At 44.4% G+C, this 17,864-nt stretch overlaps 1 protein-coding gene across 1 annotated transcript in view; it reads right to left on the bottom strand.

Annotated features, from left to right (window-relative positions):
• The window catches only part of LOC105570558, a 41,160-nt gene extending 28,267 nt beyond the window's left edge, over positions 1–12,893 (bottom strand). Inside the window, exon 1 of the mRNA XM_012027851.1 lies at positions 10,505–12,893. Within this exon, the coding sequence (XP_011883241.1) occupies positions 10,505–10,646 (142 nt within the window). The 5' untranslated portion in view covers positions 10,647–12,893. The remainder of the gene's footprint in view (positions 1–10,504) is intronic.
• Positions 12,894–17,864: the final 4,971 nt, after the last annotated feature.

The following is a 17,864-nucleotide window of genomic DNA, read 5'->3' as shown; positions in this document are numbered from 1 at the left end:
TTATATTTGATTCACCCTCGTAATATAAAAGTAGTGTGGACACTAACTTCTGTAAAGTTTGAGATATCGGTTTGAATTTTTATTTAGATTAATAAAGTATCATTAAAGTAAGGTTGGTATTGAATTTGGTGTTAATTGGGTTTAGTTTTTCCATATATATTGTGGATATTAAGATCGTCATCCCTGAGTGACTGTTAAAATATGCAAGATAGAAAAAAATTAAACGTTTTCACGAAGAATAAATAGAATTAAGTAGTAGAATCAAAGTGGGGTAGTGGGACAAACCGGGATGTTAGTAGTTTTTAACCTGCACGATGCTAATAAAACATAACGGAGTAGGATCTAATTATTCGTAAGCTTTTCATTTCACGCGATTGTGTGTGTGTGTGCAGCAAGAGTACCCGTGTTAATCCGTTTATTGTTTCATATTTGCAACGTGTATGCTATTTTTACTCCATTTTACAATATTTACCCTGTATTTTCAGGAACGTAAATGCATAATAACGTAAACCGTTGCTTAAAAACTCCTGATTTCAGCTACGTAGCTAATATGTTATTGTAATATAATTAATATATATATATATACATATATAGTTAAAACTTAAAACAGATATTCCAGATAAACAGATAAAAATATTTAACCCAAATGTTATCCTTTGGGGCAAAGCGGGGCAGGGCAGAGTGGGGCAGGGTGAGGTTTATGCCTCAATAATTTATTATTTTCTACGTTGATATGCATCTCTTTTCTCTCTTCTAGGCAGTGAAGATGAAGCGGTTCACATTCGTATATTTTGTGAACTAGCAACTAATGTGAATGGACTAGAACCGAATAGACGAAAGCTTTCGAATTAAAATTGATTTTAAGATTTCATTTTCTCATAAAACCTCATTGAAATTTGAATTTTGAATACTTCAGTTCGTTTCAGAACTTAATTTGTAATATTATAGATAAGTTGTTACACGCTACACCCTGTTTTGCCTCACACGTGGAGCGAAAGAACATGCATAGCAGTTTAAATATGTTGTGGAAAAAAAAACCGTTTTCTTCTTGTACTCCTAAACTTTGTTAGAGTATTTTAAGTAGTAAGTATCCCATTTTGTTCCATTTCTCCTACATTAAAATAACGCCTCGTATAAATGTTAAAATCACGACTGCAAGTAGTTTGTATCGCAATGCAAATCGATCATTTGCGAGGGTAGGTGGCGGGAGAAATCTCCTAGCCTCATACATTAGCAACGCCAACGTAGAATAGAGAAACATTTTAACAAGAAAAAAGGACTGTTGTATGATTTGTTACAGCAAACGGTAACGTTAAATGCCAATTTTTTATTCTAAATAATATACATTAACATTGTCAGAAAATACGAATAATTAAATGCTTTGCGTTGGAGAATTATTGATCACTTGGCAACGTTGCAAATTTGTGAAAATGAGGTTGATACTCTTTATATGACTGAAGCGAGCCAGCTGAATGAAATTGACACATGGCGTTTGACAAGAGGCTTTGATATATTTGACCACTTTGATTAACAGCGTTGCCTAGTTTTCACGTTCGATTTCTTCAATTCACAAAATAAGCAAATTCCATCCAGCTTTTTACTTGCATATGACAGAACTGCGTAGTGGATGTAATTGATTGTACGTAAAGACACAAAGAAAAGTTTCCCCAACTATTAACACAAATTTCATGTATATCTAAGTATTTAAAAAAATAATATAACATTCGGCCGGTAAGCTTAGTTTAATTCGCTCTTCGTCTCTTTCCTTTGTTATTTTAGAAAGAGACAAACACGAATTAAAGTAAAATTAAAGTTACGCGACGTTTGGTTAAACCGTGCCTGAGTTATTCGATGTATCTGTCACAGGACCTTAATGAAAAGTACAAAGTTCTGATTTTAACTTTTACTTTTTTAGAAACTACACAGTTGGTTTGAAATTTGTATTTGATATTAGTTATTCCATACAGAAATGTAATAATTGAAAATGAAAAAAGTACTGAATAATTTCTAGAGTTCAGTAATTGATTCATTAGAAATTACTACTTTTTAGTGACCGTTTTGCTTCCATTTCCGTAAGGGGTGGTTTAAGCAATATTCTATACAATTTTTTAGCAGATCGAATTTTGATTTTTGTAACACTTTTTAAATTTACGTAGAATTCCTTAGATTCTGGCGGTTATATTTTACAGTTTTGTACAATTTTGTACAATTATTTCCGGCAGAGAACTCCCTAGCTAAAATAGCATCGACGCAAAAAATGGCGTTAGGTATAAAGTTGGCTGCCACTTTATAACAAGTTGTCATCTCGAACGGGCGTTTTAACCGAGTTTCGGGAGTTTCCGGGGACCGTGCAGGTCCTCGGCAGTGGCTCTTTCGAATTAATCGCCGGCGCGAGATTGGATTCGCCGGGAGGAGGGGGGGGATTATCTTAGGAACAGACCCCGGAATCTGCGGCCGATTGAAACGGGTTCGGCGACGACGCGGCCCGAGACACGCGGAAACCATCTGTCTTATTGCCCACTGCGCGCCGTTCCCTACCGGTCTCTCCCGCTCTTCTCGCCCCTCGCGTGTTTACGTATGAAAATGATGCACTCCGGCGTGATGGGCTCGGTGCATTCTGCCTCCCAAACGCGCCGAGGCTACGTCTGACCGGCTCCGCGCGCACGCGGGAGTGACCCACATTATGCGCGCCGACCCGTTAGCACGCTGTTATTATCCCACCCCATTCGAAGGGCCATCTTGCGAGATCATTAATCTCGCGTACCTCCAGAAGCCGCCATTAGAGGGAATTGTTTGAGAGGCGCATTATTTTACGGACGTTACTCGCAAGGGGGAAAGTTCTTAGACCCGGCACATCTGTATGTGCACCGGCGAATTACTAATTCTCTCGTGATCGATAATTCGCTGACCTCCTGCGGGGGGAAAAAGAGGAACAGTCGAGTGAGGCGCTGTCTAAAATAACATGCACGCGTGCGTGTGCGCGTGCTCGTCTAAATCACGAGGAAAAGAATGGAACGGAAATAGCGTCCCACCTGAAACATTGAGTTCTTCGAGCCAGACAGCCGTACATTATGTATGAAGTACGTCGTTCTATTTTATATTTTGAAAGTGCGCTCGATTAATGAGGAGACTCTTTCCTATGCTCGATACATGCGCATTGATTCGATTACTTCTCCCTTTATAATCAATCGCGATCTAATTCGAATCCAAATAAAAAAGTGCGCTCTCCACAGCACTCGAAAACATATCTCAACAACGTAGATAGATTTCTAAGTGGCGCGATGGAAATTTATCGCTATTTTTTGGATCTGCTAGAAAATTGTTTGCGGCCTGCAAAATTTATAGCAGCGACATTCCAGCAATACCTTCTGGAAAGTTCAGGTAACATGACTAAATATTAATCATTCAACCCTGGGATAATATTTTTCGCAGTAAATTTCCTTAATTAGAATTTGCCAGTTGTGTCGATTATTAATTTCCTACATTGATTTACCATTCACATTGGATAAAAATAACTCGGTATCGTGGCTAGAACAATCCTTGTAAGGAATATAACTGTTTACGTACTCTCTAAAAATCAATCAAATGAATCTTTTTCTGGGTGCAATAAAAATTGAATCCTAGTTTTCAAAATACACTAATTACAAAAGTATCAATATTAACGGTGCAATATTAATGAACTCTCTAAAAGTCAATCGGTGGATTATCACTGAAAACATTGAATAGTCACTAATTTCCAGTTACAAGTATGCTACTGAAGATCACAGTGGTGTACTTATAACTGTGAATCAGCGAATAATCACTGCTTTCAGTGACACTGCACTGATTGGCTTTTAGAGAGTTCATTAATATTGCACCGTTAATATTGATACTTGTGATTAGTGTATTTTGAAAACTAGAACTAGGATTCAATTTTTATTACACCCAGAAAAAGATTCATTTGATTGATTTTTAGAGAGTGCATAAACAGTTATATTCCTTACAAGGATTGTTCTAGCTACACGGAAAGAACAATGTAGCTGCTGTAGCTAAAACTTAGCAAAATAGGGACAGCTAATATTTTTAGTTGTGATAGCTCAATATTTTGCTACGACAGCAAACCGTTTTGCTGTCGCACCTAATACAATAGGCACAGTAGCAAAATATTGAGCTATCACAACTAAAATATTAGCTGTCCCTATTTTGCTAAGTTTTAGCTACAGCAGCTACATTGTTTTTTCCGTGTACGATACCGAATTATTTTTATCCAATGTGAATGGTACTACTTGTAGAGAGTATCGCAATCAAACGTTATAACGAATCGACGCCACAGAAAGACTTTCTTCCTAATATTCGCTAACAGCTCGGATGGAAATTCTGCTTTTAGATTTAAATTGATTAAATGCAAAACACAAACGATTTCGCAGTACCGGCTATTTGTTTGTACGTCTCAGTTATTTCTTCGTGCCTAGAAAATTGCAATTGCGATTGCAAAATGCAAAAGTAGTATCCGCTCGCGAATTTATGGCATCCCGTCCCCCTGCTTATGATGTCTGCAATATTTGTGCACTTACATGCGCGCGCCGTGCACGGAATGTTATTAAGCTTGATAATAATTCGACTGGAATACCGCAAACCCCCTCGTAGCGACCGATCGTAGCGCGGCGATAAGAGCGAATTAATTCCCTTGATGCTAGCTTCGCTAGAACGATCCTACTCGCGTCACGCATGCATACAGCAGTTTACATTCCTCCTCATCTGCTCGCGGGAAACTACAAGAAGCCGTTGGCTTTATTCTAGCCTCTGTTATTGCGGCACAATTTTACTGCACCTTTGCAAGCTAGGTGTGGCGTCAATTCTCAGCTCGGCTCGCGTTAAACAAACTACTTGCGGACAATAAAACTTTCGCTGCCTTAGTTAATCACGATTTGGCAAAAGTCGTTTTGCTGTCGTAATTGTAAATGTCTAAACCACAGCAAGACGGTTCGCTGTCGCACCTAGTGCAGTGGCAAAATATTTAACTGTCACAACGAGGATGTCCATATATTACAATTGAAATTTAGTTACCACCTGCAGTTTGATAGATTCCGCATTTTTATTGCATTCATGTGATACGCAATTTTACACATTGTCGCTTGAAAGGGACCACAGCCCGTATGGTCGAAACGTAGCGAGTTGAAATTTTCTAATAATAAATTCAGGCCAGTTGGGTCGAAAATTGTCCACTTATTAATTATCTACTAAAGAAATTAAAAAGTTCTCACTCAATTTTACAGCAGCTCTAATTGACCGAGACAATTAACGTAAAAATTTTGGACGATCTGGCGAATCGCGAGAATAAAATAAATAATAAAACCCCCTCGGGTGCATTTTAATCTTAAGACGATTAATGCTACAGACAACGCGTCACGAAATTAGTTAAAGGGAGTGCCAGAATTTTTTCCACGACTATCTTGCCGTGTACCGTTATCTTTAATATTTAATCTGCGTTTCATATATATATACATATATATATATTACGGTCTGTTCAACACCGATGAAACAACTTTTGCCATCGGCTCGTGATTCTCTCGCTAGCGTTTGCGTTTTCGATGGAGTCACTTGTGCTCTAATCCGCGGGCATGAGTTGAAATCTCGCTCGCTAATACCGCCAAAGAGGCGCAGCCAGATGAGGCTATCGGCCGGCCACTCTTGAAAATACTGCGAATAGGTGGATATCACAATCAAATGTAGCTACAGTTAGCTGGTATCGCCAGTAATCTCGCGTGACTGCCCTTTTCATGCTCGCTGCGTATTATCTGCAAACGATAGCGCGCCGTGTCGCAGCGCGTCAATTCGTTCGATAATAAGTTTTAATCAACGTATTAGCAGTTTAATTGTTATTTTATTCGTAGCGCACTCTTGTTGCGGCATCATTCAGAAACGTGTGTGATATTTGTCACCGGATTGATTTATGTAGAGCTCGTTGTCAGATTTGCGATAAAGTCCACAAGCAGAACACAAAGTCGTTTTTTAAAAGTCACGATGACAAAAAAATAATCTTTCCTCGAAAGTCCAGGCGGTATTATTTAACACTTTTAAGACCATTGCACTTTTCGGCCATGTTAAAAGATTGAAAGGGATTTCATTATATCAGTGATTTAAAGGTGGGTAATTATTTTGTGATTCGAGAGAAGAATTAGGAAAAAAATATATTGACTCTTCGAAACAAAGGCTTCTCAAATGACGGATATACAGGGTGGCTCCTTTTAATCAATCCACTCAAATATCTAGTACTATTGCACGATGAAAAGTTTTCTCCTGGAACTTATACGGTTTGAGATATTTTAGTTGACTGATTAAAATGAGCCTTGTATATTAAACCTTGTATAGTAAAATTTTTAAACTAATGGTAGAAATTAAAGAGCCAATTTATTGAAACCTATTTTGTTTTATTTCTATGAATACATTTTAAGTGAAAATATTTTTTAAGTATAGATATCCTGATTTTCCATTCACACAAGATACAAAATAAAAGATCAAGAGTACGAATGTCACAAGATAATATTTACTATCGCATTTTATCATACAAGTTATACTCTTGTCGTAATAGTATCGTTTTAGTTAAAAGGAACATTTTGTATCTATTTCTATTTACTGTTACCATATTTAAGACCTAACATATAATTACGAGCGTCGGAAATAATCCAAAATTCAAGCAGCACGTTTAAGTTTTAAAATCATAATTTGATCACACAATTTTCTGTCACGATCAAACTCTGACTTCCGATGTATGTGTGATATTCATCAGCTGACGTCATTTTGATATCATTTTGACTTCATCATGCCTTTTCTGCTCGGGGTCGACGACATTTTGATTTATTGCACGATCGATTATACGCTTTCGTTGTCTCATTCATCCATATATATTTCACAAATATTATACTCATATTTATAACGTTAAATAATTTTTCATATATTTCGTATAATCTATTACGTTAGAGGTAGATGACATTACGTGTCCCAGTTTTTGTTCACAGAACGGAAGGAGTTTCCTCCGTGGAGGAAACTTGGGCTAGCGGCGGGGGCGATTTCACGAATGATATGGCGAGTCAACCAATAGTAAGATTTTAATGAAACCCCCGGCCCAAAGTCCACCGTCTTCGTCGACAAACACCGACGGTTCGGCTACGGACGTCTGAGATTACGCGTCTGAGCGCGATATTCTAATGGACGGCAGGCTGGCAGCCGGCCTTTCTCGCACATTTAGTCGAATGGGTTAAAACTGCGGTTATTTGCAGTGCACTTCGATCGAATTGGCTGCCGTTTGCATAATCTCCTTCCGTTGCCCGCCGCGTCGCACTCGTCCACATCCGCGCGCCTTTCTTTCGCCGGATCTCCCTCTGCTACCCGCTTTCCCGTCTCTTCCGCCTTTCCCGAGCGCTTTCCTTTTTCCCATCCGGTCGTACCCTCCATCCACGAAAACGATCGCGTTTCTTTGTCCGGAGCAGGCGGGAAATTTAGGTTCCTCCGCGATCGTGCTTGATTTATATCCGCCGATCGATCGCGGGTCTCACGGCGACGGATCGTTCGCCTCGCGCGCCTCGAGGGAAGATCACGGTGGGCCGCGGTCAGCGCGGAGCGAGTACGATCGCCGGCGAACGAATTGTCTCAATTGCGACTTCTTGTCGGGATCGGATTTCCGCGGGTCGACTGCGTTTACGCGAGCCCGTCGACGGCTACGACCACGACGACGACCTCGGTGACACGGAGGATACGTGCCGGCGCGCGGCGGCGTTCTTGGGAGCGTACAAATGGCGCGCCATGATCGCCCCTCGAGTTTTGCGCGCAACCGATTTGAATAAATTCCCACGCAGCCGTAAAAATTGCCGGTCTTGCCACTGACACACTGAAATTGCGAGATTGTTTCCACGGCGTGCGGAATAAAAGTATTTGCTTCGCGAAATTTACACGCGCTCGGACACGTTTTTCTCGAGGGGAGACCTCGCTCCGTAAAAATAATCCCGAAACTCAAGTAACCGTTCCTTCAGTAGGTGCAGTCGTAGACGGACTGGTTGCGGCGCGTTTTTTCTTTTTATAAACGAGTTTAGAAACGCGCGTTTACGTTCTGAATGAGAACTGCTACCTTTGAACCACTACTGCACTATGCCGCGCGTTGTATATGGAAGTTTGACGGTATCATAAGCACCCATTGTGCGTGAGCGAAGGTAGTAGTTCTCATTCTGAATTTAAACACGCGTTTCTAAATTTATTAAAAAAAAGTGTTACAACCTGTCCGCGACTGTAACGGACAGAACGGTTGCAACAATGTTTTTAATGAGTTTAGGAACGTGCGTTTAGATTCAGGATTACGTTCCAAAATCTTCTTCTCCGAGGAATATTTTATTCGAAAGCCATTTCGAGCATCCCCGATCTATTTCTCGAGTAAAATCTTCCCCATAGAAAATGTCTCGGAGCGCAAACCTGAATCTAAATGCGCGTTCCTAAACTCACTTAAAAAAAAGCGTTGAAATCATTCTGTCCATCGCTGTACGCGAGATCCGCCGATAAGAGAGACGCCCGGAGGCGCAGTTTATGATTAAAGATCACGTATAAAATTATCATACTGTAATCACAGGCTTTTGCGCGAAACGTGACGTGCGTGGATTTAACGAAAATTCATGGCTCAACGTAAAATCATTTCGTATCACGTTATGAATAGCGCAGCGCAGCGCAGCGCAGCTCGCGGCGCGGCGCACGGCACAAAGCAATAACCGTTAATACCCGTAATAATTGTCCGCTGCGTATTATTAATACAACTTAATTACCGGTAAGCAATCTGCGGTATATATATATATATATATATTTGCGACAATCCCTATCGCCGGATGGAATGCGTAATGCCACTGGATTCGCGGTGTTACGAGCTCGAGCCCGTTTTGCGCGCACGAATTGCATCGGTTACGCTAAGTTTGTCACGTTACGAGCGACGACACGAAGTTCTTGTTAAATTGCTCGTCTTTCGCTCGTGCGATCCTAAAATATATATTTACATGTATATAACACACGTGTGTGTATACACACATATATATGTAAGTATATATTTTAGGCTCGCGTAAAATGTATGTACAGAGTCGTTTAACAGTCCGAAAACGGTTAAATATTTCCGAAGTGGATGTTCTCTGAAAGTCAGCCAGTGGATTATCACTGAAAAGTGATTATTCACTGATTCACATTCATAAGTACAGCACTGAATTATTCAGTGCTGCGCTTGTAACTGTTTTCAGTGATAATTGATTTTTAGAGGGTGGCTCTATAAGAGGATGCTTTAAACAAACGTGCACTGTTCGAAACATTTTATTAGATAGCAATAGTTGTGCGACTGTGACGTGACCCTGGAATGATTTGTCAAGATAACCTTAAAAAGTTTAAATATCACAAACTGTGATAAGGAAACCTTTCCAAAACACAATACGATAATGTCAAATTTGTACATGACTGCATGTATACACGGCGAGAATTTTCTTTTAAAGTTTACCCTGAAAATCATGTAATCGTGGGACAACGTGGCATTTCGAACAGCTGTATGAGTTTGTTGAAATTTTCCCATTGAACTGTATTGAAATCATCGGCAACTTCAAATTAAGATTACGATTTATCGTTAGCTTTTTCCCAGGTGCATCAGACCCAAAATTTTTCCATATATTCTACTAGTAAAATGTACTCACAAATATAAGTAATAGTAGAATGTATGGCGAAATATAAAACAAAACTTATAAAATTCTTTGAAATGCCACGTTGTCCCACGATTACACGACTTTCAGGGTAAATTTTAAGAAAAAATTCTCCCCGTTCATGTACGTGTGTATATATTTACGTGTGCATATATATATATGTACATGTACAATGTATAGCATTGTATATCGTTCAAAGTGAAAATTTCCCGCCGGGCGTTCGCTTTAAACGCCGCTGAATATTTATGATCCCAATCTCTTTTCAGCCTACGGTGAAACGAGGTTTACCGCCATAATAGCGATGGGGTGTGCGTGGCGTATCCGCGATGACTTTAATAACTAGTTACCGGATTAATTGCGTCACTTTGTCACCGTTAATTTACCTATTAAGCACTTATCGGTGGAATGACGTATCACGGGCGCGCGGCACAATTATTCATTATGCTAATTGCGCGCAGCTCTGCTGTAGATAAATCTTACTCGCTCTTTTCGGATCGTGTAAGTGTCACCGTGACGTTTATATCGGGGACGAAGAAGGGAGCTGTTCCGCGTAGCGCGATACTCGTAGCTGCTCCTCGTTATAATTTAAAAGTGAAATCTCGAGCTGTTGAGAAAATCGAATTTATAAAGAAAAAAAAAAGCCGAGAATTCAGAAAATCTCAAAAGGATTAAAAGTACGCCGCGATCAAAGGGCGGCATGTAAATCACGGTTGGTCTTAAAATAATGAGAAAAAAAAATAAATTATGCACCGAGGCGGGGGCCGAGGAAAGGGGAGAGACGTCGCCTCGGCGAGATTAAAGGCTTGCCTCACCTGTCGTCAGAGAAGAACAGAACAGCGCCGACAGTAGTACGAGCTGCATTTTAGTCGGACACTTGCCGCACCTGGAGCACGATTCGTCGCCGGGCGAAGTGGCGCTCCACTTCTTTCTCGTCTGCACCTTCGAGTACTTCATCGTTCACTTGACATTTGCACGGGGCGGGGTCCAGAGGTCAGCGGGGGAGGATAATCGCGGTCGTTTGTACCGTTTGCCGGGGAAAAGAGAGTCAGACTGCGGAATTCGCGTCGCCGCCCGAGAATTTTCGCTCAGTCGAGTCTACCGCGGAGCGCATCAACGCGCCCCCCGTTCCACGGAGCGAGCCGATCAGCGATTCGACGACGACGACGACGACGACACGTGCTTCTCGCCGAGAAAATCGTCGGCGTCGACGCACCCCGATAGCTCAGAAACGGCCGAGCGCCCGCATTTGAATGTTGACTCGGATCGAACCAGCGGAATTCCTGCGCGTTCGCCGATTTGTCCGACGCTGTCTCTCCCACGCTTTTCGATTCCCGCGAGAGGATTCCTCCGTGTTTTTTAAGAAGGACCCGAATACCGATCACGCCGTTTAGCGTGAAAAAAATTCCACCCCGCGTTCGGATTTAATGGAACGCGCGGAATTTCCCTCGACGTTCCCGTCGTCGATTCACTCCTGCGCCCTCACCGTTGCCTTTCCGCCCTTTTTGGAAATCGTCGTTCGAGCGCGGTATCGCGGAAGGCAGCTGTTCCGTGGCACCATTTGCGAATTAAATAAAAATTGAATTATCAAGCCAGGCCGCCTTATCTCGCGCGGCTTATTTGTTCAACGAGGGAGGATTCCCTCGGAGGTTCCCCGCGAGCGGAAACGCTCCTTGACGTCGCCACGTGTTTTTTCGTGGAAGCCACACACGGGCAATAAGCGCACTCAGCCGTCGTACATCCGCGCGAAAGTAGTTCCGCTATTACTCCGGCTTACCCCGGTCATTCCGCGGAGGTCTTCCCGGGCTTAACGATCCTCCTTTTATCGTCAGTTGTTAGACGGTGGGCGCTATTTCCGCCGTAAACGTTGTCCCGTAATGTGTTTCGTCTCCCGCAACTTCCCTCTCTCGGGCTCGCTCCCTCGGGCGCTCTCGCCAAGTTTTTGCGCCAAGGCTCGACGTCCCCCCCTCTCTCCTCCGTTTCCTTTTTTTCCGCCTCCTTTTCGCGCGCCCAGCGTTCGCGCCCAGGTGCGCACCGCACACGTATATATATTTCCCCGTCAAACGGGTGTCACTCCCTCACGAAACTCTGAGGTCCCTCGTTCCGTCTCGAGGCGACGGTCCCTCCCTTGCAACGCGCGCGCTAACGCCGCTCCCTCCGTTTCTCCGTGATCCTCGCTAATTAATTAACGCGGGATGATTACTCGCCGCGACGCAAACGTCGATGCGCCCCGAGGAGAGCCCGGGGATCCTCCCCCCCGCGGTTGGACGAGCGCGCTCGCGACGGTTTCGCTTCCTTCCCTCACCGGCGACTCCTCATCGTTGATTAACCGGTGCCTCCGCCGCGCCGCGGTTCGTTAGTGATATCAAAGCGAGAGCCTTCGCGAGAGAGCGGCGCGAAACGCCTCGCTGTAAATTTCATCCGGCCACCGCGCCGGCCGGATCACTCGCGCGCCCGGATCCTCTTTTTATTCCCCCCGTTCTTTCTCTATCGCTCCGCGGGAGAGAGCGGGGAAAGCGGAAATCGTCATAGATCAGTGAGCGTGAATTTTCGTCTGCGTTCGCCTCGCGGTTCAATGAATTCCTCGCGATTTTTTCCACCGCCGCGATTCTGTTTTCCTCCTCACCGCGAATCGGCCGACGTTCTCGAACCTGACGGGTTCGCGCGTCCTCGCGGGCGGAATCGCGAGACACGGACGGCGACGCGCCCACGTGACACTTGCGTTCCCCCGGTCCACGTGCCGCGATCGCGATTGTCCACCCTTATTTCCTCCCGCCGCGACGCACCCCCGTTGCGAGCGCAACGCGCATCTCGCGCCTCGATCACCGCGGGTCCGTTAATCGTCACTGTATCCTTCTCACCGGTGCTTTCCCACGCGTATCCTCCTACAACGTGCCACTGTCACTCGCAAAACACACCCCTCGTCGACCTCCCCGGCGATCGCGATCGAATCTCCCGGAATCTCGACGGACGACCCGACGCGAAAGTCACGCGGCACTGCCGACGCACGTTTCCCCTGTGCGATCGGTCTCTTTTTCAGTTGACGAAGAATGAAACAAGGCCACGACTCTCAGCGTCACTCGTCACTCTCGGAGCGACCGGAAGTCAGTCACCACGCGAACACGCGTGGACACTCGCGGCGACGAGCACACCGGCCCGTTGTCACAGGCTACCCGAGAACCTTTACCAGCGGCAGTTCGTAGTTGACAGAAACCCTTGGCGGGAGCGGTACGACGAATAAGGTGCCACTCCCACCCGCGCATGCTCCACCACCACTCTCCGGATCATGATCCCCTTCTCTCCCTCCTCCTTCTGCTTATTTTCTCCTTTCCCCTTCGTTGAGCCCCCCCTCTCGCCCCCTGCCCCTCGCGGCCTCCCTCCTCACGCATGATCCCCCCCGTTTACTGCATTTTCAAATCATTTTCTCCCGCTCCCGTCCGCCAGACTGTCTTCCCTCGTTTTCTTCCCGTGTCTCTCCCTTCTTGACCACCGTCACCACCGCCCTCATATATAACCGCACGTGGTGCCGCCGTCGGAGTGGGGCGATCCATAAAGCAATTAATTCGGGTAATAAACTCGGCCGGGGGACGGCCTATTCGGACCCTCGGCCGTCCCGAGAACACGCCGCTGGATCCTTTCAGCGACTTTCCTCCGACTTGACACGCCTTTGTTCGACACAGCAATCGGCTTGTCACATCGCAGACTATCTCTCTATCTTCGCTGAAACAAGCTTAACCCCTTTGGCCACGTATGACGTGTCAGGGGGATGCGGAAACTGTCGGAGTGAAGCGACGGATTTACGAGACCGCTCTGCGAGTTTCCTTCTCTCTTTTTTTAAGGCCCTGCCCTCAACTAATTTAAAACTCCCTCTCCACGGCTTTTTAATTGAGAATAATTGAGCACCCGATATACTCTGATTTATACGTAACGATCGTTAAAGAGCGACAGCCGCAAATTATCTTTTCGAAGATGTTACGAGAGCCCCGTGAATTATTATGTAAGTACGAGATGATTAATTATTACTTGTATTGTATCTTATAACAGCAAGCGGCTATGTCGAAATAATGATCGCTCTATCTATCTGCCATTGTCTCTTACGAATAATTTACTTTGATCGGTGAACTCGAGAGTATGCAATTAAACTTTTTAATGTCCCGACTACAAGTTTTCTTGTTCGGCGTTTTGATTTTATCATGAAACGACCAGGCCTAGAATCAAGGCGACACCCTTTTATCGCTTGACTCAAAAGACTTATTTTAAAAAACTTACAGATTGCGCTTCACTATGGCCGATATATTCGTAGTCAGATCTTATATTCAAGATCGTCTCGAATTTATTGGCTACGGAGTGTCTAAAGATGATCTTGGGACGGTCCTGATTATGACTGTGAACTCTCTGAAAGTCAATCAGTGGAATATAAGTGGAGTCGGAACGTGCGCGTTGATTTATTTATTTCATTCTACTTTATCGAAGGAATGTTTTTTTTTCCGTCATATTTTACGATCTCGTTTTCGCTCATAAATTGGCCGTAATACCCATTATTTATTTTGCTGAAATGAGCGATATTTAATTTGCTCCATTGTACACGTATATATACAATACATTAAGCCGCAATTAATAATGCTCAAGTAGAAGCGAAATAAGATCGATTTCTTTATAACGAGGAATAAAAGACGGGGAATATATAAATGCGCAAAACACACGAAGCTCGAGGCACCGCGCATTCGGACGACCGTCACGATCTGTTTTAATTTGTTAAATATATTCATCGCTCTCGTTGGAGAACGGCGCTCTCGTCTAGACGCCGCTTGCATAAGTTTTCGCAATGGCGTCGTCCCTTATTCCCCGGGCCCAATGAGGGATTATTAAAGAAAGGCGCTCCCCCTCCCCCTAGCGGCGGGCTGCGTAATAAATCAATTAGTTTAAATAAGAAGGGCCCGCGGCACGTAGACGGCCGGGAGGGAAAGCGGCGACGTCGCGTCCCGTGAAACAACGCCAGCTTCGCTCCTCGCCAGCCCATTATTATGGCCCGCACGGCGGGCGAACCGCCGTCGATTGCGCCGATGAATTAATTGCGCGCGATCGATTAATTAAAACGCCGACGCACCGTCAACGTGATCGCAATGCCGAGCGGCGGAAATATTATTCCGACGCGCCACCGCGCCGGTTGACTCACCGGCGATAAACACCCCGGGAACCTTGAAGTCGGCACGCTCGGCCGGTCGCCTTGCCGCCTAACCGATGGTTAACGTCGAAACGACCGTCCGCGCCTGCCGTATTTGTGTCACTCGGCTGGACCGGTCGGTTCCGCGCGGCGATCACCTGGTCCCGCTCTCACCCGCGCCGGCGATCGCCGCCGCGATTCGCGGCGTGGATCAATGCCGATTCGATTTGCATTTCCCTATCGTCCCAGCCCCGGCGCGAGAAAGCCCGGATCTCGCGCCAGGCAGAATAGAAGTGTTCGCATACATTCGAACGATCGCGCGAATGACAGCTGAGAATTATCCGTTGCATAATACACGCCGCATCCCGGCGCAGGATGCCGAGATCCTGGATATGAGTTGTTGGTGAATGAATTAACATACTAATTACATGCCCCGTCAAGCACGCGTTGCGCGATTTCACGGCTTTGGTAACTTTGCAACAATGATGAATCTTTCGTAACTATGCTAAATAGATCGTGACGCGCTTTTGTCCTCCCTCCGCGCGCGCGCGCGCGCCCGTGCTTCCATTTTGCGCGACTTAATCTCGATTTAAGATGAACGCACTGATAAAAATGTCCAGCCGGAGGAATTCAAAAATTGATTTTCCCGCGTAAAAGTGTGTACTCAACATTCTTTCATGTATTTGTTAAATACTACAACAAGCTACCGCTATCCATAAATGTTTTCTCCTCTCTTTCCTTTTTTCCCTCTCTCTCCCTCCCTCTCCCTCCCCCCCCTCTCTCTCTCTTTCTCCGTATTACACTGATAGAAAAATATGTAGTGTTTGAAACTATAATTGCATTGTAAAATAATTATTGTCAGAAATACCACTTTTATACATAGTAATTATTACTATCATAATAGTAATAGCAACCATACAGGCATGGTGATGCCAACTGTTAAAAAATTTCCTATAAAATATAAGCTTTCAACTATTATTCCGTAAAATATCAAGGTAACGAATAGTAAATTAATTAATTATCTCCGTATAGTAAATTCAATCATAATAATAGTAAATTTAACTACGTTTATATCATCCTTACATGAAGAACAAAAGAGAGATAGTTCGGAATTTTTCCACTAGAGGGACGCGCGGTGTAAAACTTTCTCGTAAGAAGAAAACCGCATATGGGCTATTACAGATATGGGTGAATCTATCCCGTAGCTTCAAGTACTTGAAGGAAATAGATTTTTTTAATTATTATTATCTTTCATATATTAATAAGGTAAGTGCGCAATAACGTGCGCATCGAAATCTCGTCTATTTGAAAATCGAGAAGAGAACGCGGAAATTGCAGATTGTTAGGTAGCGATTGTTCAAACGGCAAAACGCGCAAGTTGAGCGAATTCAATTAGCTGCGATAAATAATAACGCGAAACACGAGAACGATCGGCGGTGAAAATACGCGCGAACCACCACGTCTACTTTCGCCCGTTCGAAAATTTTTAACCGAACCGCAGTTTTCGCTGTGCATGCTCCATTGACAAATTGGATACGAGAATCGCGAGCGAGCGAGGAGGGGGGGGGGGGCAGATTAATGCGATCCGTGAGTCGCTCTCGGCTTGTTTATCGTGCCATCGATTTCGCCTGTTCGATTGCTCAGAAAAAGCCCAAGAGATACGCTTTTCAATTATCTCCGTAACGGAAGTTATATTTACAGACCGCTTATGTCGTGTGCATGCGCGGCCTCGCAATCCTTTGTGTTCGTTCAATTACGTTCTCGCCGTGACGTTGAATTACCTATTCCTTTGTCACCTGTAGACTTTCAGTCCCGTTTCGGCTAATGTATTTCTTCCATCCTTACCTCGCTCCCTTTACGTTACAGATATACATATACTTAATTAAACACGAGCTCGCTAAGCTCCATTCTGCTTATTACGTCAGACACATTTCTACTTAAACGCCAACTCGTTAAACTCCATCCCGCCTATTCTCGAGGAGGTGCAAACGATAAACGGAAACGCCCGTGGCCGAGCTTAGTATCGAGATTTGGATCGAGAGTTACATATCAAGCCTCACGTGTCACGCGTCTCGCGGTGGAGAATCCGTCACGTAAACGGTCCATTCGGATTTGCCCGGGAGCCGGGCTTAATCCCGCGACGCGTTATCGCTCGCATCAGGTATTTTTCTTCTCGGCTGGGGTGTGTCGAGACAACTTCGCCTTCGGGGTGCTTTCAGGGGACCATTTTTCGGAACAGCGCCATCCAATTGTTATCATCCCGGCCGCGGCGAAGGGGTGACTGCGGTGGTGTCGCGGTGTCGAGCCGGTCTTAACATCCTGAGCGAACCCATTCGTCTCCGGGACTCATCTCCGGATCTCGCCCTCGCGTCAGCTCGTTTATACGACGGCCAACCAACCCCGGCTGCGGTAGCTGCTCCCGCCTGGCAGAGGCGCCTTCAAATTCGAGCCCGATGCGAGGTCTCTGCCCCCGAGCCTAATCCGCTCACTCACCTCCATTCCGTGGCAACGGCGCATAGTGATGGCCTTTCAACCAATACATCACACCAGACGTGAAAATTAGTAGATTGAAAATCTTTTTCTTTTTTTTCCCCCAGGCGTATAATGTGCGTCGCGATTTTCAAGTGAAATAAATTGCACGATTTATCAGGAACAAGAAATTTATTCATTCAAATAAGTAACAGATTATTTTAACTTATTTTAGTAAGTAGATCTCTTTTTGGGCTTTTAAAATTTATTTCAATGATGCCATGCTGTTCTCCGATTTAGTCCGAATAGTGGGACACTTTCGAATTGACAGCACTAGGTGTAAAAAGTGCAGAATAGGTTACCTAACCTATAACTTATTCGAAGGGGTAGATTTCTTGTTAGACTTCCAAACTTAATTTCAACGATACCATGCTGTTCTCCGATTTAATCCGATTAGTGGAAACTAGTCAGTCTGTACACAAAAGCCACATAATTTGTAAATTACAAAAATATTTTCATGAATTGACAGTTCTAGATGCAAA

This window comes from Vollenhovia emeryi, unplaced genomic scaffold (assembly GCF_000949405.1).
Source record: "Vollenhovia emeryi isolate VEMERY1.0 unplaced genomic scaffold, V.emery_V1.0 DF939120.1, whole genome shotgun sequence".
Taxonomy (NCBI): domain Eukaryota; kingdom Metazoa; phylum Arthropoda; class Insecta; order Hymenoptera; family Formicidae; genus Vollenhovia; species Vollenhovia emeryi.
Note: the sequence above shows the minus strand (reverse complement) of the source record. Positions and strands in the feature narration are given on the sequence as shown.